General features: G+C 43.0%; 1 protein-coding gene across 7 annotated transcripts in view; it reads right to left on the reverse strand.

Moving 5' to 3' along the window:
- Nucleotides 1-23,437, reverse strand: part of PRKDC (protein kinase, DNA-activated, catalytic subunit) — a 208,749-nt gene that overhangs the window by 71,771 nt on the left and 113,541 nt on the right. For all 7 annotated transcript variants that reach the window (XM_053249047.1, XM_053249046.1, XM_053249045.1 and 4 more), the window contains 9 exons: nucleotides 22,080-22,223; nucleotides 11,510-11,661; nucleotides 10,588-10,719; nucleotides 9,383-9,494; nucleotides 8,217-8,341; nucleotides 7,006-7,155; nucleotides 6,348-6,521; nucleotides 3,785-3,883; nucleotides 2,021-2,231 (listed from right to left, as the gene is read on the reverse strand). In XM_053249047.1, the coding sequence (XP_053105022.1) occupies nucleotides 2,021-2,231; nucleotides 3,785-3,883; nucleotides 6,348-6,521; nucleotides 7,006-7,155; nucleotides 8,217-8,341; nucleotides 9,383-9,494; nucleotides 10,588-10,719; nucleotides 11,510-11,661; nucleotides 22,080-22,223 (1,299 nt within the window). The remainder of the gene's footprint in view (nucleotides 1-2,020; nucleotides 2,232-3,784; nucleotides 3,884-6,347; nucleotides 6,522-7,005; nucleotides 7,156-8,216; nucleotides 8,342-9,382; nucleotides 9,495-10,587; nucleotides 10,720-11,509; nucleotides 11,662-22,079; nucleotides 22,224-23,437) is intronic.

The following is a 23,437-nucleotide window of genomic DNA, read 5'->3' on the forward strand; positions in this document are numbered from 1 at the left end:
TTTCGAAGGGGCAGTCTTAAATTCAGAGTTGTTTTCTATACAGATAAATACGGTACGTGTAACATAAACATCTGCAAATTATTTCCCTGTTCACTCCGTCTCCCACTTCCCTTTCCTTTCTCATCTTTCCTTGCATCATTATCAAGTTTGTAAACTCCTCAGGACAGGGACTTGTCCTCTCATTCTTGGTAAAGCACAATGTACATAAATAGTGCTATATAAATAATAACGATCATCATCAGAAAACTGGAGACTGCATATTAAAACTAAGTTACAGTCTCTCACATCAGTATTTCATATTAGACACACTGCAGATCCAAACTTTTGGGGGATATACAACTTTAGAAAAAAGAATATTATGAGAAGGTATTAAAGGAAAAGACAACTGAATAAGAATTCATATCAGTAAAAATGGGAGAAAGACGTGATTGTTGCTATTTCATAAGAGGTATGGAAAAAGACCTAGTTTTAATATACTTTTTAATTAATCAGAGAAATATTGAGATAGTTTGCCAAGGATCCCACTGATCTTCTTTTGAATGTAGTATTTTTCAGTACTGGAATGATCGATCGATCAATCTTTATTCTGATCAAAGATCAAATATATAAGTCAAGAACAGCAGCAAAATAAAAACATTACAATCAACTGAATAACGGCGAAGTCATTTGTTGGCTTATTCTTACTACTGCTGCACAAAATTTAGCTGTCATACAAGTTATTGAATGGTTTGTATCTGAAAGCAGTAAATTTATGTGAAACTCTTCCAGTCTATCCAGGTATTTAGACAGAAGGGTAATAAACCTTGTTCTGCTCTACTGCCCCTTATAAAAGGGGCACTAGAGCAGAACATGTTGTATTGTCTCTACCTCCTCTGACCCGCATGGGCAGGATCGCTCCACTGGTGACACTTTGGCGTACGTACCAATTATGTCTGGCCCTAAATAACTCCTTCTGCAACCTAGCGAAGGCTAGTGTTAAATAGTTTGCTGGTTCCCAAACAGCATTTACTAGGGATGTGCATGAACCTATTCGGAGGCCCTTTTATGGGCCTCCGTACAGGTTCGAACACTGGAGAAAGCCAGGGTTTGTTTGTTTTTTGCCACTTTAAGGGCGGGGGAGGGTGCACTTACCCCTCCCCCCGCTTTCCCCCCCGGTGGGGCTCGGTTTCCGTAAAGGCCTTTGTGGTGGCAGTGTACCTCCCTGCCACCTCTTCCCCCTCTTTGGCCGGAAGTACTGGGTGTGTGTGCCATTTCCAGCCAAAGAGGGGGAAGGGGCAGGAGGGAGGTACACTGCTGCCCCAAACCGAGCACCGGCAGGGGGAAAGCTGGGGGAGGGGAAAGTGCACCCTCCCTCTCCCTTAAAGTGGCAACCCGCCCCCCCGTTCTGTGCACATTTCTAGCATTTACTACCCATCCCTGAACATTCTAAAACAACGCATTAACTTCTACCCTGAGCCATTTTCGGAAGGGCAGTATAGAAATTGAATAAATATTAATAAATAATAATGTTGATGTTCAGTATCATTCACCCGTGGAGGGAATACCTGCTTAGCTTGTTCATATCCTAGGGAGATAAGAAGTTCAGATGAAACACCATATGAGAGTAATTTCTTAAGTGATTTCCAATTTCCATCTGGAATGATCATCATATCTATTCAGTGCATTCCTTTTTCCTATTTTCTTCATTGTTAGGTTTGTGCATTAAATATTGTATATTTTTATTTTGATATAAAATTAAATGAAACTATTCCGCATGTATATAGTTATTTAATTGATATCCAAATGTTTTCAAAACAAATCATTTCATTTTAAAAAGCACATTTTTCCAATATAATGGTCAAAATTTCCTTAAACAATTTATGAATGTCTCAGTTTTATATCTAGCAAAGCATGGAATTAATGAGGGGAAATCAATTTTATTACAACCATATAGCAGTTCAGTGAATGTCTCTGGACTAAGGAGATTATGGATGCTGAAAATTATCCTGTGGCACAATATTGTGATGTAATATAAATTCACCTGAAATTTGCATTCTGAAAGTGGATACTCAAACATTTTCCTAGAGTAATCTGGACTCTTGCTGGTCATTTCAAGCAGAAAATTGGTAGCTAGACTCAGATACTGAGTTTCAATTTTGGAAGAGTATAAAGAACTTAACAAAGTCAGCATACGATCAAGGGTATTTGCTGGTAATCTAGTTTCATCACTCCAAAAATTTCTAACAATTAATCTGTAAAAGAAAAAAGACAAAGATATGCACATGCTTTTCTCATAAAATGTTCTACAATTCAATAATGCCAAGCTAGAAGAATTCATATGGTTTTTGACCGAGCTTGGAACATTCCAACTTGAAACACGCCATTTTAATTGTTCCAAGCTTGGAATGTTCTGCACACCCCTAGTTTAAATGTTCATGTTCAAATGAAGGGCCTGTTCTCAGCTAGGAATGGAATGACCCCATTCTGAGCCCTTTGGGGACAGGGATCCATCTTATTCATTTATTATTTCTCTGTGTAACCGCCCTGAGCCATTTTTGGAAGGGCAGTATAGAAATCGAATTAATAATAATAATAATAATAATAATAATAATAATTCTGAGTTGGAACCTTCTGAGCGCCATTTTGGACACCAAATTGGTGCTCTTCTGGTCTCTGTACATGCATGACAGGTGGCAGCCATTTGTGTGTTCAGCACCACCACGCAAATAGCTGCTGCACATGCACAGAGGCCAGAAGAGCACAATTTTGGAGTCCAAAATGGCGCTTGGAACGTTCCGGGTATTCTGAGCTCATTCTCTTGGAACAAGCCACTCAACTGGTTGTTCCAATGGAACATTCCAGGCATTTGCAATCCATTCTGGGCTCAGAATGGACCGCTAATGTTGTTCCATGCACATCTCTAATTTAAACTTACTGGTAGATATTTTTTCTTGTCTGTTAGAAGTTTGAACTAGCGGGCAGAATTGTTCCTTTGAGATAGGCTGTGAGTAAAACTGCCTCCAAAAGAGAAAATTCCTGCTTAGAAAAACTCTGCCCTCACAGTCAATGCTCCTAAAGCAAGATGGAAGTATCCTTCTACTTTAAACACACCTTTTTAAAAGTTCAGAATTAAGAAATTTAGACTCTTGATGCCTATAATTCAATATTGGTTGATTGATTGATCGATTCATTTTTATACCGCCTTTCATAATGTATCTCAAGGCAGTTTACAAAAGATAAAATACAATAAAATTCCATAAAAGTTACATTTAAAACCTTAGACTCAACATTAAAAACCATAAGCACACCAAAAACAATTAAAAAAGATAAACAGAAGCAAGAAAGCTGAGAAACCTGGCAGACTCTAAAAGATAAAAGCCTGAGTAAATAAAACAGTCTTGAGTAGTTTTTTAAAAGCACCACAGATGTCAGAGAGTATACATTAACTGAGTGAGCATTCCAGAGCCTGGGAGCAACAACAGAGAAAGCCCTGTCCTGTATGCATGACAGTTTAGCCTCTCTCAATGTCAGCACATGGAGCAAAGGCCCCTCTGACGATTTTGTCAGAATATATGTGCTTTAAAATTTCCATGCTCCAGAAACTAATATGTGAAGCACTTCAGTCATGTGAGTTTCATTCAGCAGACAATCTAAAAGAGCAGGAAATAACAGTATATTTTCTAGAATGAAATAATCCTTAGAAATTTGCTGTTTTGAGTTCTATTATTTGTTATTACTTATGGTAGAAACAAAAAAATACTTATAATTTGAATGTGCATTACCCCAACAAATTTGAATTACTCACTGTAGCCCAGAATTTTCATCGATCAGTCCTTGAAGCAGAAATTCTTTTGCCTGTTTAAACACATCTGAAGAGTCTTGATCTGCTTGACTTTCAGGATCCCTGATGAGGGGGGAAAAAGAATCCTGATTCTGCTTCCCTCCCTACTCATGTAATTAAATCATAAGCAACTTAAGAGATATGCACTCAAGGATCTCAGCTCTTAGTTCAAAAGCTATGCGAAGTTAATCCCCTGCCTCCCAAAATTCCTTGCTTGCTGGGGATACTATGAGATTTTTCCTCTACCCTCCATTTAGTGTACTTCCCTAAGTTCCCTAATTTCTTTACCCCTTCCCCTCAATCTTCTGTTTCTTCCACACATTTCTCTCTCCCTGGTTTCACTTGTCATTTTGTTCCCTCTTCCTTCAGCCACCCTGCCTCTAGGCTCCACTCTACTCCCCTTCTGAACCCGCAGCCCCCTAAAACTTCTGCCTTGTCTCCCTGCACACAGATCCTCTTTGTTCCTGGGCCCTTGGTCTCACCAGCTTTTTGTTCCAGCAATACCCTGATTCTTCTATCCCTGTTCTCTGCCTCCAATACCTGTTTTTTTCTCCCAAGTCTATCCTGTTCAACCTACTGCCTATTCTTCCACCTATCCTGCTGCTCAAGAACTCTTCCCAGTCTTCAGCCTCTCTGCTTCTGCTCTTATCAACAGCAATGTCTCTCCTGTCCCACAGTGTCTGTGTGAAGCTTTCCCCAACCAAACTGCTCTTTCTTTCTTCAAATAAGCTTTGTACATTCCAAGATATCCTAGCAGTTCTGCAAAAAAAATGATTCATGTGCTATGTGCGTATGCACATAGACAAAATATAAACATGCTTCACAGGATGACCATCCAACACATCAGAGCTTGGCTCACAAATTACATGTACCACATGTGAAAAGTAGCTAGAAGTAAGACAGGCTCTGATAACAGAGAATTCAGAATTTTTCTGGAATCAGGCAGATAAAGCTGGAGAGGGTGTAGGCAAACAAGGCTTCTGCTTGTCTTTCTCCATCCTGTTACTACTTACCTTTCTTTTGGCGGCTAATTTTCCCTATTGTTTGAGAGAAGAAGACAAGACAAACATCTCCGCTAAAGAGAGCTAAAACACAGAAAGGGTCCAAGCAGCTCCTGCACTCCTGTGTGTTTGACTATGATTCAAACTATACTATGATTGGAGAGATCTAGCAAAGGTTCTATCATGTCACAAGCCAGGAACTGACTGTTGAGAATTCTGAAACTCTGTGGAGGACAAGTAAAGCTAGAGAGAGCATAAGAACAACTCTGCTAGATCAGGCCCAACTAGTCCAGGATCCTGTTTTACACAGTGGCCCACCAGATGCCACTGGGAAGCCTATAGTCTGTGCAACTATAAGCCAGCTAGGGGTGTGCAAACAGGTTTGATGTCGAACCGAACCACCCCTTGTTCAGTCTGACCCCATACCGAACACCCCCAAATGCTCGGGGGGTTCGCAAGCTTCACTTTGTTAAAAAAAAAATTCCTGGAGGCGGCAGGCGTCCCACAGAGGTTCCCCTCCCTCTGCCAACCTTCCTCATGCAGCCCTCGGCTGGTTCGGCCGGTTTTTGGCCTTCACCTGGTGGTGCGGCGGCCATAATGGTGTCTGCATGCCTGTGGACTTGGCCTCTACATGGCTGGGCTACACAGAGGCCAAGTGCGCAGGCGTGCGGGCTCCATAATGGCCACCTGGAGAAGGCCAAAAACCGGCTGAAGGAAGACCGGTGGGGGGAGGGGAACCTATGCGGACCCCCCCCCCCGCCGCCTCCAGGAACTCCCCCAAGGGAAGTAAAGTTTTTTATAAAAAAACTTTTAACTAAGTGAAGCTTGCAAACGCCCCCCCACCCCCGACCGAACCAAGCAGGGTACTGGACCGAATCGGCCTGGTTGGTTCGAACTGGGCCAGTTGGTTTTGTGCACATCCTTAACTCCAGCCTCAGAGGCAGGAAGCCTCTGAATACCAGTTGCAGGAGAGTAACAGCAGGAGAGAGGGCATGCCCTCAGCTCCTGCCTACAGGCATCCCAGAGGCATCTGGTGGGCCACTGTGTGAAGCAGAATGCTGGACTAGATGGGTCTTGGGCCTGATCCAGCAGGGCTGTTCTTATACTCTCTCTAGCTTTACTTGTCCCCCACAGAGTTTCAGAATTATCAACAGTCAGTGCCTGACTTGTGACATGGCTATTTTTCATGGTGAGTAGAACCTGTAGCCAGGCTCTAAGATATGCAACTGGTGAAACAGAGCATATGGGAACATTGCTTTATAACACCTGTCCTTGAAACCCAAGAGAGCCAGCGTGGTGTAGTGGTTAGAGTGCTGGACTAGGACCGGAGAGACCTGAGCAAAAATACCCATTCAGCCATGATACTAGCTGGGTGACTCTGGGCCAGTCACTTCTCTCTCAGCCTAGCCTACTTCACAGGGTTATTGTGAGGAGAAACTCAAGTATGTAGTACACCACTCTGGGCTCCTTGGAGGAAGAGCAGGATATAAATGTAAAAATAAATAAATAAATAAATAAAACCCTACCTGTAGTTATCATGTATCCACATGAGAATATCATACATTCGCTCCCGACATAATGCTGAAGGATGAGAGATGAAGCCAGTCACTGTAGGCAGAAGTTCTTGTACTTCGGTTGGTTTCAGCTTAGGTAACATCTTGTATACTATATCTAAACATACTGTTTGCCTTTCGTCATCTCTAGGAGAGATTTAAAAAAACAACACCTGCATTGCTTTAATAATTCTTTAAACAACTACATGTGCAACTAAAATTAAAGAATAATATTTAAGAATTTTACTTTTAAATTTCAGATTTCAGAAGATGTTTTAAGTTAACAGATTTGTATTCACTTTTAAAAAGCCCAGTTCAGTGGAATTTAAAAATAACTGCATTTAATCAAGAAATATTGCTTTAGATAAAGCAAGAGTGCAACAAAGCTAGACTCTCCACATTTATTTTTACTAAATGTGGAGAATTCTTTTCTAAAGAATTCCAGCTGTCCCCACTGAAACAGAGAGGGTTAGCAATACCAGCCGCCTCCTTCAGTCATCAAAGCTAAAAGGTAGAATGTGAAACTCCCATTTACCTAAAAAGAGTTTAAGCAGGGCACTTTCCCAATGAACTCTGTGCCATACATACGAAGATCTGACAAACAACAGGGACTGGTTAGGCCCATCCTTACCTGTGGCTCATGATCTGGGTGAAATCCTTACTCTTCATCTGCAAGTACAGGTCTTCTATTTCTTGGGCACGGCACAATACTACCTCCAGACAGTAAGTTTTCATCACCCCATGAAGTTTTGGAATCAAGAAGAAGACTGTATTCATAAACCTTTTCATGATCAAGAACCAGGAAGTGCAAGAAGTTATACTTCAGTTACTTCACTGAATGAAGAGTACTAGCTTAACCCACGCAGAGCATCTGCACGCTAGTACTTGATTGCCCCTCACCCCCTGCCACAGCCCCCCTCACCTCAAAGATTTCTCCACCCTCACCTGAGCTGCACTCCTGCTCCTCTCTCCTCCCATTACTCCATTTTCCCCTCATGGTCATGGCTGCAGTGTTGCGGGCACCTATTGGCCAAGCTACAGCCCCCTATCCCCAGGGACCTCCCCACCCTCACCAAGCCCCGCTCCTGCTCCACCTCACAGGAACAGCCACAGCAGCAGTTGACCAGACCCTTGCTTGCTGCTACCACGGCCACTCGTTCCCCTCAGGCCACTGACAGGCTCGGGCCTGTCCCTTGCCTGCCTCCACCAATGACCTCAGTAGTCTCAAACAACAGCAGTGGTTAACTGGGCCCTTCTTTGCTGCCCATATGCACCACCATGGCCGCTCATTCCCCTCAGGCCACTGACAGGCTCTGGCCCGTCCTTCACCCTTCCTTCTTTCGCTCTTCCCCTCCCTTCTTTTGCTCACTTTCTCTCTTTTCCACTCGGTCTTCCCCTCCTCCCTCCTTCCCTCTCTCTCCCTGAGTTAACAGATCTTGTATCCTCATCTAATTCACACAACAGCAACCTCCTTCTCCTGAAGGGGATCTTTCCTCCCTCATGACCCCTCTCTTTGCAGACCGCTGCCCACTATCCTTTTATAAATAGATTCCTCTCCTCTACAATCAAAAACATCTTCTGATCAGTAACAGTTGCATTCAAACTGTCTTTAACCATCACAGGCTCCTCCTCCCTATTGGCATATAGAATCCCCACTGCCCAATCACCATGGTGCTTCTGTTCTCAGAGGCTCCTCCTCCCTATCTACATCTGGAATCTCCACTGCCCAATCACCACAGTGCTTCTGCTCGCCAACTCTCACAAGAGCTGCCACACACTGGATTGGCCACGGGTATGCCTTAGAGAATCATATAGATAGGACTACTCATAATTCTAATATACCTATCAGCAAGAGGAGGAAAGTTCTTTGCCACTTTATTCAGGCATACAATAAATTTGTCCTCTTTGGTATTTTGATGTTCCTTTAGTTGCTTTATGACCAAGTCGTAAATTGGACCTTCAAATACCTGAAATATATAACATATCATCTCATACCCATAAATGGCAAAAGCTCAAGATGCTGGGAAAAAATTATAGCAATAATTATTAATATTTAAATATGAAACCTCCTTAGTCATTAAATTGAGAGCGGTATCTCTTAATACTATGTAAAGGTTCTGTATAAAAATTTATACTGTATAAAACTGAGAGTATATAAAAACAATCAATCACTGGCTGACATTCTAGGGATGTGCACGGAACTGCAGAGGCACAGTCCGGCACTGGCGGGGGTTTTCATTTAAGGGTGGGGGGTTGCACTTACCCCTCCCACTGCTTTCCCCCCACTGGCACTCCATTTTTTGGACATGATTTTGGGGTGGCAGCATTCATCCCTGCTACCCCTGCCCCCGTTGTTTGCTGGAAATACCAGAAGTAGCAATTGGGCATGCGCCCGCTGCCTCGTGCACACATCACACATTGCCCCCCCCATGCCACATGACATCCTGCTCCAAATGCCAACAGTCAGGAACAGATTTTGGGCGAGTGGGCACAGGTGACTGCGGATGAAAGGGAAGATGAGCAAATATTGCCCCTCCCTCTTGTGTGAAGAGAACTTCTTCTGCTCACGCTATGAACACCTAAGATACAACCCCATCATAACCATGGAATTATTTCAGAAACAAGATAATTAGCAAATGCTGGGAATAAACCAAGAATGGCTATCCCCACCATACCTTTCTTACACGCTAGTCAGGGACATCTGGCTACAGCTGGAGACAAAGTTCTGCACTAGAGGGGCTTTTGGTGAAATATAATAAGGCAATTTAGTACTTGCAACATGCACAAGTTCATGTTCAGTTGCATAGACTCCATGTGTATATTCCTGTGAAAAGACAAATCTGGCACTTAGATCTGCCAGCCATCTAACCCCAAGGTAGCGATAAAACCAATTTCTTGGCATTTGGGGGCATAAATGAATGTAGTAAGTCTTTAACATAATATGTTAACTGAAAGTGTTTTTTCCCTATTTAATTTAAGAAGAGAGCAAATATAGAGCGAACACTCACATTTTCCTTCTCAGCAATATACTGAAGGACAAGTCCTAGCACTTCTGCTGCAGCAGCGTACACTTCCTTGTATCGTATTAAGGCCATGTTGTTAGCCAAAGCTTGGAAGTATCTAGCATAGATAAGAAACCTGCTGTGATACTCAGTATTGCATTTTAATATCTATTCATTAATAAACATAGACATCTAGGAGAATCATTCTGACACCTATTTTTATATGTACCCAGAGTCCTAGTTTTCTTCCTTTAAGCTACAAGGCACAACAGATTTCAAAACTACTTACCCCACTCCTGTGTGTACAAAATCCAGTATTAATACAGCATTCTGTGTCTATTTTTCCCCTTTTCGGGTGATAATGATTCATAAAGGTAACTGTGCAGGTACATCCTAGTTTAACTTGGGGCATGATCAGCATGATCTCCCCACTGCAGGCACATTACCTGATCATTGTGATTGTGGTGTGCCTCTTTGTGGTCTTAGTGTTCAATTACAGAATAATTAGGACATATGGATTCAAAATTGGAGCCAAAGCTTTCTGACGCAATCCACATAGAATTCTGCAGGGATCAACTTAATAGTTTAAGCCAAGGCACTAACCAACCGCAGCCAAATACACACATCTGAAAAGCACTTCTTCTACAAAAATGATAATGAATGACCTTGATAGTAACTGGCACTATGAAAGGTTGCCACTAGAGCTCTCCAAAAATGCATCTGTACTTTGCCCAAATGCCTTCTCAAAAGAAGCACTGAATTTGTACCTTTGGGGATTAAAGCCTGCTGAATATGACTGTTGTGTAAGAGTTAGTAGTAACTACAGTAATGACTATGCCACTATGCCACCTAGTGGCGCAGTGAGGAAATTACTTGACTAGCAGGCCAGAAGTTGCTGGTTCGAATCCCTGCTGGTATGTTTCCCACACTATGGGAAACACTTATATCGGGCAGCAGCGATATAGGAAGATGCTGAAAGGTATCATCTTATACTGCGTGGGAAGAGGCAATGGTAAACCCCTCCTGTATTCTACCAAAGACAACCACAGGGCTCTGTGGTCACCAGGAGTCGACACTGACTTAACGGTACACTTTACCTTTACAGTGATGACTAAGAGACATGGTGTTTCCTCTTCACTAGCCACATTCTTTATGATTAGTATACTCTTAAAGTCATGCCAAACTGAATTTCAAAAAGTTGTTTTTCTTACCTCACACTATCTATTTCACATTTTGGATCATAGGGAGGCATATTATTAGCAAGAACTATCCCCAACAACTGAATTCCCACCGTGTTGTCTTTTGTATTGGGATCTCCACCAGAAAACCGTTCAAATATTATTCTGCAATAAACAAAACAAAACAAAAAGGAAAATATAAAAATAGTAATTTGCAGAATGATAAATCTAGGAAAAACCAGACGTGGTCACACAGTTATTGTTTGGAAAGGGTAAGTCACACTTTTAGAAACTATAGACTGGGTACAGAGGAGGAATTACACAAATGGCAAGGTACTTCTGTAGTTGTACAAGTTCTATAATACAATTTGTTATGGGGCAGCTAACAAATAAGGATGATGATGTTGATGATGATGATGATGATGATGAGATGAGGTGGGGGAGCAGAGGCATCAGTTCCAATTCCCCCCTCTACTGGTGTAACCCTTACATCAAGTTCAATACTATTCCTGATGATCCCCCAACTCCCAGGATTGTTTGGGTGGGAGAGAGGAATTCTCGGAGATGAAGCACACCATGGTTCTCTGGATCCAAGCCCCTATACAGACCAGCCCCCTCACCGATTTTGATCTAGTTATCCCATTAGTTGGTCTGTCCTTTCAACGGCATGGAACCACTGATCTTCCATTTTTCTAGGTTATTCTGCAGGGTGAGTTTCACTTATGTGCATCTATCATTCTCGTGGCAATAGAAAAATGGCAATGAATAGAGTCCAAATTTACTAAGCAAATGACTGATGATCATTTGATGCCACTATCTTTGAAAAAGCAAGCTTCCAAATTGAAACTACTTAGTTGCTTTTGTGATCACACACTACAGACTCTGTCAGAGCTCAATGCCATCAGCTTTAGCTGCTCACTGCAGCTATTAAATGTATCTTTATTAGATTATTTACCTGTAAGGTATATTGAGGCAGTCTTTCCAGCACTCTACTACAGTCTTGATAATTTCTAGGTTATGTCTGAACACTGCTCTTTTCTGGTGAAATGCATTCTTCATCAAGAACTCAAGCAATCTGTTAGCTAGGACTTCATCCTTGATATTTCCCTAGAATGAAACAATCACAAAGCAGTAGTGCAGTTGTACCAGCCACTCACATGACTAACAAACCCTTGTGGTAAATATAAACCAATCTGTTGTGTTCACTGCTGGTACTAAACAAATGTCAAATAGTAGTACTGGTGGTACCCCCTGTTTTGCCTCAAGGATTTGACAAAATGTGCATGAATTACCTTAATTTCACCTTAATTACCTTAATTTCAACACTGTGGAAAATGTAAGGTTCAAGCTAACCAATTTGTTTTAAGGTTGAACAAAACCCTTTTAGAAGTCAACTTCACATTCTAGCAATACGACCTTGATTCAATATAATGTTCTCTGTATGCTCACTTCAAAAAGAACCTCATCATCATATTGCAAAGTGCTGGTTCTCTAATTGTGTCATATCAAGAGGAAAATTATTTTGGCATATGTATCAAGACAAACAAAAAACCAAACTGCTTGGCAACCCTAATTCTTGTCTCAAGGCCTAGAACAAAAACATCAGAGGAAGAGGGAAGGCTCGGGCCAATTTGTGCTTTAAATTTGCCAAGGCACAGACTACAAAGAAATAACAAGTAATTTTTTAAGAAATAAGGGACTGGATCTCAATGCACTCTGTCTGTGGTCGCATTTATTTATTTAGAATATAGATACATTCAAATCACCAGGATAGCAGGTCCTGTGACAGCAAGCATGAATTGTTCCCTTTGCTAAGCAGGGTCTGCCCTGGTTTGCATCTGAATGGGAAAATACATGTGGGTGCTATAAAATACTCCCCTTAGGGATGGGGCCACTCTGGGAAAAGCACCTGCCTTCTTGCATGCAGAAGGTTCCAAGTTATCTCTTTGACATCTCCAAGACAGAGCTGAGAGAGACTCCTGCCTGCATCCTTGGAGAAGCTGCTGCCAGTCTGGGTAGACAATACTACTCTAGACGGACCAAGGGTCTGACTCTGTATAAGGTAGCTTCCTATGTTCCACAACATGATACTAAGAACCTGGGTTGCAATCCTGTACACAGGAGCTAACATCAAGCAGGCTGTGTGCAGGATTGCAGCCTTAGTAGATTAATATCCACCGAGGTAGAAGTGACTGGGTATATTGCTTCCAAGCCTGATTAAGATGCACAAGAAATGGTGTATGAGAGCATATATGGGTACATATACATGAACATCTCTTTAAAAAGAAAACCTGGGGAAAAAAACACTTTTTCAGAACCATAGCTATGACATCAAAATACAGCAGAGTGAACCTCCCAAAATTACAACTGAAAACTAAGCTATACCTAGCAATAATCACTGTTCTCTGGTAGAAAATACTATCACAGTTGAACTGCATAACTTGCTTTTAAAATTAATCTTTAACTTTGGTAAAAACAAGTATTTTTGTTTTGCCTTATCAGGAACTTAAAGATTTGAATGGACCTAGAATGAAAGAAAAGTTTCCTTTTTACATTGTAATGTTTTAACTTGGTCCAAGGTTTTCATACAGTACATTGTCTCTGAAGGGCTTAAAGAAACTTGAGCCCCAAGCCTGTAAAACAATTAGGAAAGTCTGCTCTTATAACAGCAGAAAGCACAACCAGCTATGGCTGGTTCAGACATCATGTGGAACATCTGTTAAATCTTTCAAGCATATGCTCCTCCCTCCTCTGCCCCTGCAAGCCTCAGCAGAATTCTACTTCCGGGTCTGACAGATTAAAAACAGATCAAGATTGGTTGGAATGCCCAAACTAATTGATCTTAATTTATTCTAACCAGCTTCCTTAAAATGAACCAAGACACAGGGTGTGCAAGCCAGCTAGGTTCGAACTGGGCTCGATGTTGAGCTAGCTCAGCAAAACAGGGTCAGAGTTGAACTGGACTGGCCTCAGCTGGTCTGAGTTAGAACTGAACTGGGCCTGGTAGTGATGTGCACGGACCGGTCTGGAGGCCATTCTACAGGCCTCCGGACTGGTCCGGACATGGGCGGTTCGGGCGGACTGGGGTGGAGGTTCCTTTAAGGGTGAGGGGAGGGTGTACTCACCCCTCCCGCCGCTTTCCCCCCTCCGGTGCGCCTTTTTTAGTTAACAATTGGGGCGGCAGGATACCTCCCTGCCGCCCCTTCCCCCGCTCAGCTGCGAAGTCTTTTGCAGCCGAGTGGGGAAGGGGCGGCAGGGAGGTATCCTGCCACCCCAATTGCTAACTAAAAAAGGCGAGCTGGAGGAGGAAAAGTGGCAGGAGAAGTAAGTATACCCTCCCCCCGCCCTTAAAGGAACCCCCACCCCAGTGCCAGACCGCAACTCCACAGTTCCGTGCACATCACTAGGGCCTGGTTCAAACCAAGCTGGCTCAGAACTCTACTGGTTAAAGGGAATCTGGTTACAGTGATGATTCCCCTTTACCAGTAAACGGGGGTATGGGGGCTTCCCTAAAGATAGAGATGGTGGGAGCTCCCCCCACTCACGCCAGCCTCCCCCAGAGTAGGTAGGGCCAGTTCAGGCCTCTGTGCAGGCGTGGAGATCACTAAAATGATGTTCATGCAAATGGTTCTGCACCTGCGTAGAGGCCATTTAGGAGCCACTCCCATGGGTGCTGCCGGCACTTGCAAGTGCTTTCTTACTCTCCTCCCACCCACTCTACCTTTAAGAAAGTCCCCCTGCCCTTTACTGATAAAGGGGAAACCTTACCAGATTCCCCTTTACCAGTAGAGCTCTGAGCCCTTTCAAACTGGCTTAGTTCCAACTCGAACTGGGTCTGGATCAATGGTTCAGATTTGAGCCCAACTGGCAAAACTGGTTTTGTGCACATCCCTACCAAGATGTGAAACACACTTGAGATCTTTGGACTGAGGATTTTGAACCTCAGTCAGAAGCAAAATTAAGGCAGGTGCGGAAGGAGTGCATTCTCCCAAGGCTTTGGAATGTCTCACAGAAAAACAGTTTGCTTACCAGTAACTTATGATCTGGTAGAGATCCATCGACATCCATAAGAATGGGTAATACACCTGCACAGGACCCCCACAGTAGAATGATGCAGCTCATCGAGGAGACAGAGCCCCGCCCCCATGCCTACAGTGTGCTATTTAAAAGCGGGCCAGGCACCATGTTCTTTAGTTCTTGGATGACCACCATGGAGGACAATAAACCAGAATCAGGTGAGTTCATTATCAAAGAAGAATAGCATGGACACTCAGTATGAACATAGAGTAGCACTACTGCAGAGGGGTGGTGTGTGTGTGTGGGGGGGGGGGTTCTTATGGATGCCGACGGATCTCTACCAGATCATAAGTTACAGGTGAGCAACCTATTTATTTGGATCCAGATCCATCGAGATTCATAAGAATGGGTGTTTAGCTAGCTCCCAAGAAGAGGAGGGTACAGTAGTAGCTATTATAACACCCGTTTCAAAACACTTGTCCCGAAGCTTGGCTCGGCAGCAGAGCGACAACTATGGGGTAATGCTTTACAAAAGGTAACTCAGTGGACCATGTTTACAGATGTCCGTGAAGGTTACCCCGACAGGTGTGCAGCTGATGAAGTGTAGGCATGGGTAGAGTGGGCCTTGATTGCTTCAGGGGGTTGAACATTCTGTGTCTTGTAGATTGGCAAGATAAGCTCAACTAGACATCTATAAAGTGGGAGTGCAGGAAGAGTCTTCCCATCACAGCCTGGATGTTGTGAAGATAGCACTGCTAGATGCACCTTTAGAGCCACATTAGCCAATCCTTGCAATTTTTGTGGGGAAACTTGACTCAAGTTGTCCACCAGGATGTTGTCTAGACCTTTTATGTGGAAGGCCATCAGATAGACTTGACGCCAGGTGCACTAATGACATAATTGTAGGATGAGTGCACAAAGACTTTGAGACACTGTCCCTCCCTGACAGTTTATTTATGCCAGGGCAGTGGTATTGTCTAAGAGCACTTGAACAACTTTCCCCTGTAGAAGTGGTAGGAAGGCTTTCGTTGCTTTGAAAACAGCCAGGAGCGCCAGGAAACTGATATGAAATTGTGTTTGTTGAAGGGTCCGTTTGCCCTGAATCTGATGTGCTCCTCAGTGGGGCCCCCAGCCTAGCAGTGAGGCGTCCATTGTTAACCAAATAGGAGTAATCATTTGAAAAGGAACCCCATCTAGCAGATTTCTGCCCGTCAACCACCAGGTAAGCAAGCGTAGAATTCGATCTGGAAGCACTAGACCTAGGCCTTGATGATCCACATTTGGGCTGAAGACCGACAGAAACCAAAGTTGTAACTTGTGCATCTTTAACCTGGCATATCACACCACTGTGTTGCAGGATGCCATAAGTCCTAGGAGTCTGATAGAGTCAGGCCAGTTGAGATGGATGCTGCTGGAAATGGAAAATCCGGTGCCTGATGCACAGGAAGCATTCCCGAGGTAAGTACGCCTTCCTGGCTTCCATGTCTAAGACTGCCCCAGAGTAGTTGATAGCACAAACTGGCTCCAGTTTGGATTTTTTCCAATTGACTTGGATCCCCTAGTCTTAGAGGAGAGATAAAACATACTTCACCTGAGAATGTAACTCTTCTCTGTCTCTGGAAATCAGGAGCCATTTGTCCAGGTATGGATAGACCGATATACCCTGGGTCTGTAGGTAGGCTATTACTGCAGCCATAAATGTTGTAAACACCCTGGGGGCGGTGGTAAGCCCAAAGGGTAAGATTGTGTATTGGTACACTTGATTTCCTACTGCAAATCTGAGATATTTTCTGTGTCTTGTCCTGATGCCAATGTGGAAGTACACGTCTTTGAGATCCAGCACCACAAGCCTCTTGATATAAAAAAGGTAGGATCTCTTGCAATGCTATCAAAATTTTTGCACATGGACAAATTTGTTCACATGGCGTAGATCCATGATGGGCCGTATGCCACCATCCCTCTTTTGGATCAGGAAGTAACCGAAGTAAAAGCTCTCCCGTCTGTGCACCCACTGTACCAGGGCAATAGTCCCTTTGGCTAATAGCTCCTTCACTTCTTCCAATAATGCTTGGGAGGGTTGAGTGAACCTTATCCCTGTAAATCTCAGGGTTGTTCTGATTCTGAACTCTATGGTGTAGCCTGAAGCTATGATCTTCAGGACTCATTGGTCCGTTATGTGGTGCCATGCGAGGGCATGGCATGCCAGTTTGATGTTGGGACACTGGCAGGAGAATAGAGTTCGTGAGTCTGGGGTTGTCCCTCACTTGCCAAGATATTGAGGTCCCCAGTGGCAGGAAGGGAGAGGAGTGTAGTGGTGACAATGGGTGGACTTGAATCTCAAAGATGTTTCTGAGTCTCAGTCTGCTTAGTAGGTTGGGATTGATTAGATTTCCCCTCGCTGTGAAAAGGGCGTTTATGATAAGGTTGGTATTGTTTCCTAAAGTCGAGGCACTCCTGTTGTCTGAATATGGACTTTTGTTTGGAGAAGGGATGGTATTTGGAGCCATAGAAAGAGATAGATGCTGACATGATGAAAATCATGGTGGTAAACTTGGATTTTTTTCATTTTCTCCATCATGGAGTCGGTGTCCTCGCTGAAAAGGCCCTTACCATCGAAAGGTAAGCCCTCAATTTTCTCCTTCATATCACTCTGCAGGTTGGTGGAGCGAAGCCAGGAGTGCCTCCGTAGGGAGATTACAGCTGCCAAGGAGTGTGATTCAGACTTGAGCTTGGCAATGCTCAATTGCTGGTATGTACAGTGGGTATAGGAAAGAATCACCCCCTTTGATAGACCTTAAATTCTGGTTCCCTTACATCCTGAAATGAAAACACAAAGAAAATTCCCTTCACCAGCTGTACTTATCCAATGCAACCTATAACATCCAACTGAAAAACATCACAATTACAGTCCAGAAAAAGTGTCAGAAATAAAAAACAAGAATTACTGAGACTGAAAAAGGATCACCCCCCCCCCAATGTCAATATTTTGTTGAACCACCTTTTGCTTTAATAACAGCCTTGAGTCTGTTGGGATACTTCTCTATCAACCTTGCACATCTAGACGGAGCAATATTTGCCCACTCCTCCATACAAAACTGTTCAAGTTTGGTCACATTGGATGGTAGGTGTTGGTGGACTGCTATCTTCAAATCTCTCCACAGATTTTCTATGGGATTTAGGTCTGGGCTCTGACTGGGCCACATGAGGATGTTCACTTTTTTCTCCTTCAGCCACTGTGTGGTCAATTTTGCTGTGTGCTTCGGATCGTTGTCATGTTGAAAGGTGAATCTTCTGCCCATCCTCAACTGTCTGGCAGAGGGTAGCAGGTTTTCTTCCAGAATCTGACAGTATTTTGCCCCATCCATTTTTCCTTCTACCCTAACGAGAGCCCCAGTCCCTGAGGCAGAGAAACACCCCCACAACAGGATGCTGCCACCTCCATGCTTCACTGTAGGTATGGTGTGTTGTGGATGGTGAGCTGCATTGGATTTACGCCAGGTGTACTGTTTGGTGTTGAGGCCAAATAGTTCAATCTTGGTCTCATCTGACCATAAGACCTTTTTCCATTTGGCATCAGAATCTTCAAGGTGCCTTCTGGCAAAGCTCAAACGAGCTTTAATGTGGCCTTTCTTGAGAAGTGGCTTTCTCCTTGCGACCCTCCCGAACAAGCCACATCTGTGGAGCACTCGTGAAATTGTTGTCACATGCACAGAACAACCACTCTTTGCCATGAAGTCCTTTAACTCCTTCAGAGTGGCCATTGGCCTCTTGGTAACCTCTCTTACCAGTTTCCTCCTTGCTCTTCCATCCAGTTTGGAGGGCCGACCGGATCCAGGGAGGATAGCAGTCCACCAACACCTACCATCCAATGTGACCGAACTTGAACAGTTCTGTATGGAGGAGTGGGCAAATATTGCTCCGTCTAGATGTGCAAGGTTGATAGAGAAGTATCCCAACAGACTCAAGGCTGTTATTAAAGCAAAAGGTGGTTCAACAAAATATTGACAATGGGGGGTGATCCTTTTTCAATCTCAGTAATTCTTGTTTTTTATTTCTGACACTTTTTCTGGACTGTAATTGTGATGTTTTTCAGTTGGATGTTATGGGTTGCATTGGATAAGTACAGCTGGTGAAGGGAATTTTCTTTGTGTTTTCATTTCAGGATGTAAGGGAACCAGAATTTAAGGTCTATCAAAGGGGGTGATTCTTTCCTATACCCACTGTAAGCGCTGCTGATTTATCTGTTTGTTAGAGGTGCTTTTAAAATTATTCCGGGGAGAGAACCCTCCAGGGCATTTTGTAGATCTTCCCATAAGCCATGGGTGTATTTTGCTGTGCACATCGAATAGTTGCTATCTTGATGGATAGGCACGAGGTGGAATAAATCTTTCTCCCAAAATATCCATTTTCCTCCCCTTTTTGTCTGTAGGCGTAATATGCTGCCGACCAGACTTAGAAAATGATGGAGTGTCACAGTCAATAACCAGGGAATTGGAAGCAGGATGTTTCAGAAAGTATTAACTGTCTTTCCCCTGAATCTGATATAAGCTCTCCAGTCGCTTAGAAGTGGGGGTCGAAGTATGGATTACTTCCCACACACACTGTGCAGCCCTCGAAATGACTGGGAGAATTGGCAGAGCCACAGGTTGAGTTGATTCAGACTTAGTCATAAAATTATAAACGGGGACATTTATAGTGGCCAGCGGATTTCAGAGCGGGTCCTAGCGCTTTAGCCATTTCCCTAATGTGGCAGTGATATGCTCTCATCTCCTCATTAGGGGAGATGTGGTTGGTTGGAGGTACGTTGACTGGAAGTATGTCAGATGCCCTATTTTCTGGGTCATCTGGATCGGACTCAAAGTCAGAAGAGCCATGCTGATTCGAAGGCGAGTGAGATGGTGAAGGTGGTACATATGTTTGTTTCTCAATAGTAGTCTTCTCATAAAGCAGGAAAAAACAGTGTTTGTGGCCACACCTTTAGGCTTCTGAAAACAGTATGTGCAGCTGCATCTTTTAAATCTTTGACAGGTGGCCAGGCAGCCATCTACGTTGCCACTGAAACAGTCTTTATAGCAGGCTGCAATGGTAAGATCAAAATATCACCTCCAGCTAGGGCTGGTATGGTTCCAACTGGAGTCATATGCCTCATTAGCGGCAGACAAAGTTTCAACTGTGATGATTTCCAGGGTTGGTCTTTTTGGAAATCATAAGGGAAACCAGGAGATCTGGTCCCCAAAGGCACCCAAGTAAGTGTTGCCACCACAGCCGACAAATATGCGAAGCCATATGAATGCCACAGTGAGGAGTCTGCTAAATAAGCAGCAGTTAGGGTGCCCATTGCTGGAGTACGGTGGACTAACAGCTGTGCTTCAACAGATTCCCTAGGACAGGGATGTCAAACTGTGGCCCTCCAGCTGTTTTTGGACTACAACTCCCAAAATCCCCAGCCACAGTGGCCAATAGCCAGGGATGATGGGAGTTGTAGGCCAACATCTGCAGAAGGGCCACAGTTTGGCATCCCTGCCCTAGGAGTTCTGACCTCTTAAGATCGTGAAGGGAAAATTTCAAACAAGGATGTCGAAGGAGTGTGGAGTTGGAGTCGAGTATAGAAAGCAAGTTATGAGCAGTGGTAGGATCCGACACTCCAACCTTGCCGTCCTCGTCGATATTGAAAGTTGGTATTGGGGCTTGGCATCGTGGAGTCACCAACCTCAATCCCAAGAGCACCAGTGTGTTTAAAGTAGAAAGTAGAATTTGTGCTCTTGGAGTCGATGGGATTCAAGTTGACACTGATGGAGTCTTTTGATGTCGATCTGGCGGTGTCGACGGAACTGAAGAGTATATTGGAGTAGGAGCTGGAGACAGAGAGTGAGCTCTTAACATTGACAATCTTGGAGGCAATGTGTGATCGACATCGAAGACCCTCTGCTTCTCTGATGTCAATTGATCCTTCCCCTTAGAGGTCGAGGTTCTCAATGCCAAGCAATGTTTGTCAACCCTGACTGCAGAGGTCAAAGATTTCAAAGGCAAAATCTGCAGGCTCCGGACAGGGACGGTGTCCTTTCCTTTGTCAAATCCACTATCTTGAATTTCTTTGGTTGTGGAGAAGAAAGATTATTCAATCCCATCTGTTTCATTTTCGACTTCGAAAGCTCCAGTGTCAAAGTGGGAGCGAACTTCGAAGAAATCTTCAGGATCCAAAAGGATGCCAATGTCAAGGTTGACGTCGATGGTAGTGGTCTTGAAAGAGACAGCTTAGATGCCAACACCAAGTCCCTCAAAGTCAAAGATGAAGCCATAGGGTGGGGTTCCCCCGATGTCGAAGGGCTTAACACTGCATCATAAATGGCAGTGTGAAACCGCAAAACCCGTTTTTTTCTGGTCTGCTTGAAAAAAGATTAACATATCTTGCAAAAGGAGACATTGTGCTCCTCTCCTAGGCAGATCAAACATAGGTCGTGGAGGTCCATTGAGGGAAGCATGACATTAGAGCCTGTGCATTTCTTGAAACTCCATTTTTCCTCAGACACTTTAAGGATAGTCAAAGTCCCTTCCAAAGTTGAACACATCAGCAAAGTCTGGAAGCCATTCCAAGTTTTTTAAAAAAAGAAAGATAAATAGTCCATTATATTTTATTTCTTATTTTACAGAAGAACTCACAAGGAAGAACTTTACCTATGAGGAGTGACAGCCCCAATACTGTACGCAACAGCGGTTGGTAAAGAACTGGTGGCTGGCCCGCTTTTAAATAGCATGCTGTAGGCATGGGGGCGGGGCTCGGTCACCTCGGTGAGCTGCAGCATTCTACCGCAAGGGTCCTGCGCAGGTGCATTACCCATTCTTATGGATCTCAATGGATCTTGATCCAGATCCAAGATTTAACCATGGTTCTGCATGACATCTGAGCCAACCTATTGTCTAAACCCAGTCTAAACAAAAAACAACATGATCTAGCGCGAGTTTGTATTTTCTCTGAACATCGATCCCTGATGAATAGGCATGTCTGAGAACTTGCAGCATTTTAAACTAGTTGGGCTATTAAAATGTATCATATTACCTCTTCTATGTAGATTAATTATTCTAGTGCTGGATAGCTCTATTGCCAGATTTTGCTTTTTTTAAGCCAAATTTTGGGTTACGGCCCATTTGACTCACAAGTATACCCCTTAGGTTCTGGCCACCCTGCTGAGTGGATAGCATTGAAATTTCAGCAATACAAAAGTACATAGAAAAAAACACTGTTTAAATTCTTATTACAACTCAAAATACAACTGCTATATTATTAACATTTGCTCAGTGTCAAGAGCAAACACACATTCAGCTAAAGGATTTCTTCAAGACACCGCCAATGAACAGTTGGAACCATAGAGTGCATAAATTATTAGAAGAGTTTCTTATTAAGTACAGTTACATTTCCCTCTTGTTGATATTAACTAGATATTTGCCTTAGTTAATGACTAATAAATACCTCCCCATTCTGCATCAGATTATGATGTCCAAATACTTACTTTGGGAGTAGCAATACTAGTCCAGGAAAGCAAGGTGACCACTATCTCCACCACCATATAATGAATCCCTTCTCCTCCATTATCTCCAGAAACAATTAGCTGCAATAAGGGGCCTAGAAACTGCTTTGCATATGGTTGGAAAACCTAGAGAAGAAAAATGGGAAGTCACAACAAAGTTGTCATTCTGGAAACTGCTAAACAGTATGAATAAAACAGGTTAAATGGACTGGACACTTCTCACAAATGCTCAATGATGAGATGCACCGATGGGCTGCAAAACCTCTGATGATAATTGCATAATATATTGGTTAATATTATATCAATGTTTCAAAAGTTGGGATATATTTATACAGTTTCCTTTACTCCGGACCAAGAAACTTTATTCCAGAACAAGGAGTTGCACTCTGGAGTAAGACTCCTTGTTTTGAAATAAGGGAAACTGTGGATACCACCCTGAATGTATAAGACATCACTCAAATATTTTCTCAATCAAATCTTCTGTATTAGTATTCCCACATTTAAAGACTGTAAATCAAAGTCCAAGGTTTTTACATGAAAAGATGAACATGCTTGTAAGCTCAAGACAGAATATTATTCTCATGCAGATCTGAAAATTACCAGCTTCTTGTTTTTTGTCATTGCAGACTCTGCATATACTAAACTAATATACTATTTAAATCTTATGATTAACTGTTAATTTTAGCAAATTTTGATTAAGGTATGCAAAGATTTGCAATTGTACAATATTTATTGGCCTTCTGAAATTTCAAGTGTCCTAAGAGGGGAAAGATTTTATTCATGGAGAATTCATGTGATAGTATCCCAAATGCAACAACAGTAAGCACGTTTATATAGAATAGTGAAACAGAGCCTGCATCATTACATCTGTACTAGTAAAAAGGCTTGCAGTTTGCAAGCATATTATTTATTATTTATCTTATTTTTATACCGCCTGATATGTACATCTCTAGTCGGTGTACAAAATTTAACACAATATAGAAAGTCACAGATAAAAATCCACAAAACGCAATAAAAACAAAAGCATAAAACAGTTATTAAAACAAATTATTAAAATTAATTCTAACAAAAAGCCTGTGAGAACAGGTGAGTCTTGAGGGTCTTCCTGAAAACAAACAGAGAAGGAGATGCTCTCATTTCAGTGGGGAGCAGAACCCAAAGCCCCAGGGCAACCACAGAGAAAGCCCAGTCCCAGGTCACCACCAGACGAGCAACCGTAACTAGACCTCTCCAGATGATTGTAACAGGTGGAAGGATTCACGACAAAGGCGGCACTTTCTTAAAAATCCTGGGCCAAGCCATTAAGGACTTTAATAACCAACTTTAATAACCAACACTTC

Source organism: Hemicordylus capensis, chromosome 4 (genome assembly GCF_027244095.1).
Source record: "Hemicordylus capensis ecotype Gifberg chromosome 4, rHemCap1.1.pri, whole genome shotgun sequence".
Taxonomy (NCBI): Eukaryota; Metazoa; Chordata; class Lepidosauria; order Squamata; family Cordylidae; genus Hemicordylus; species Hemicordylus capensis.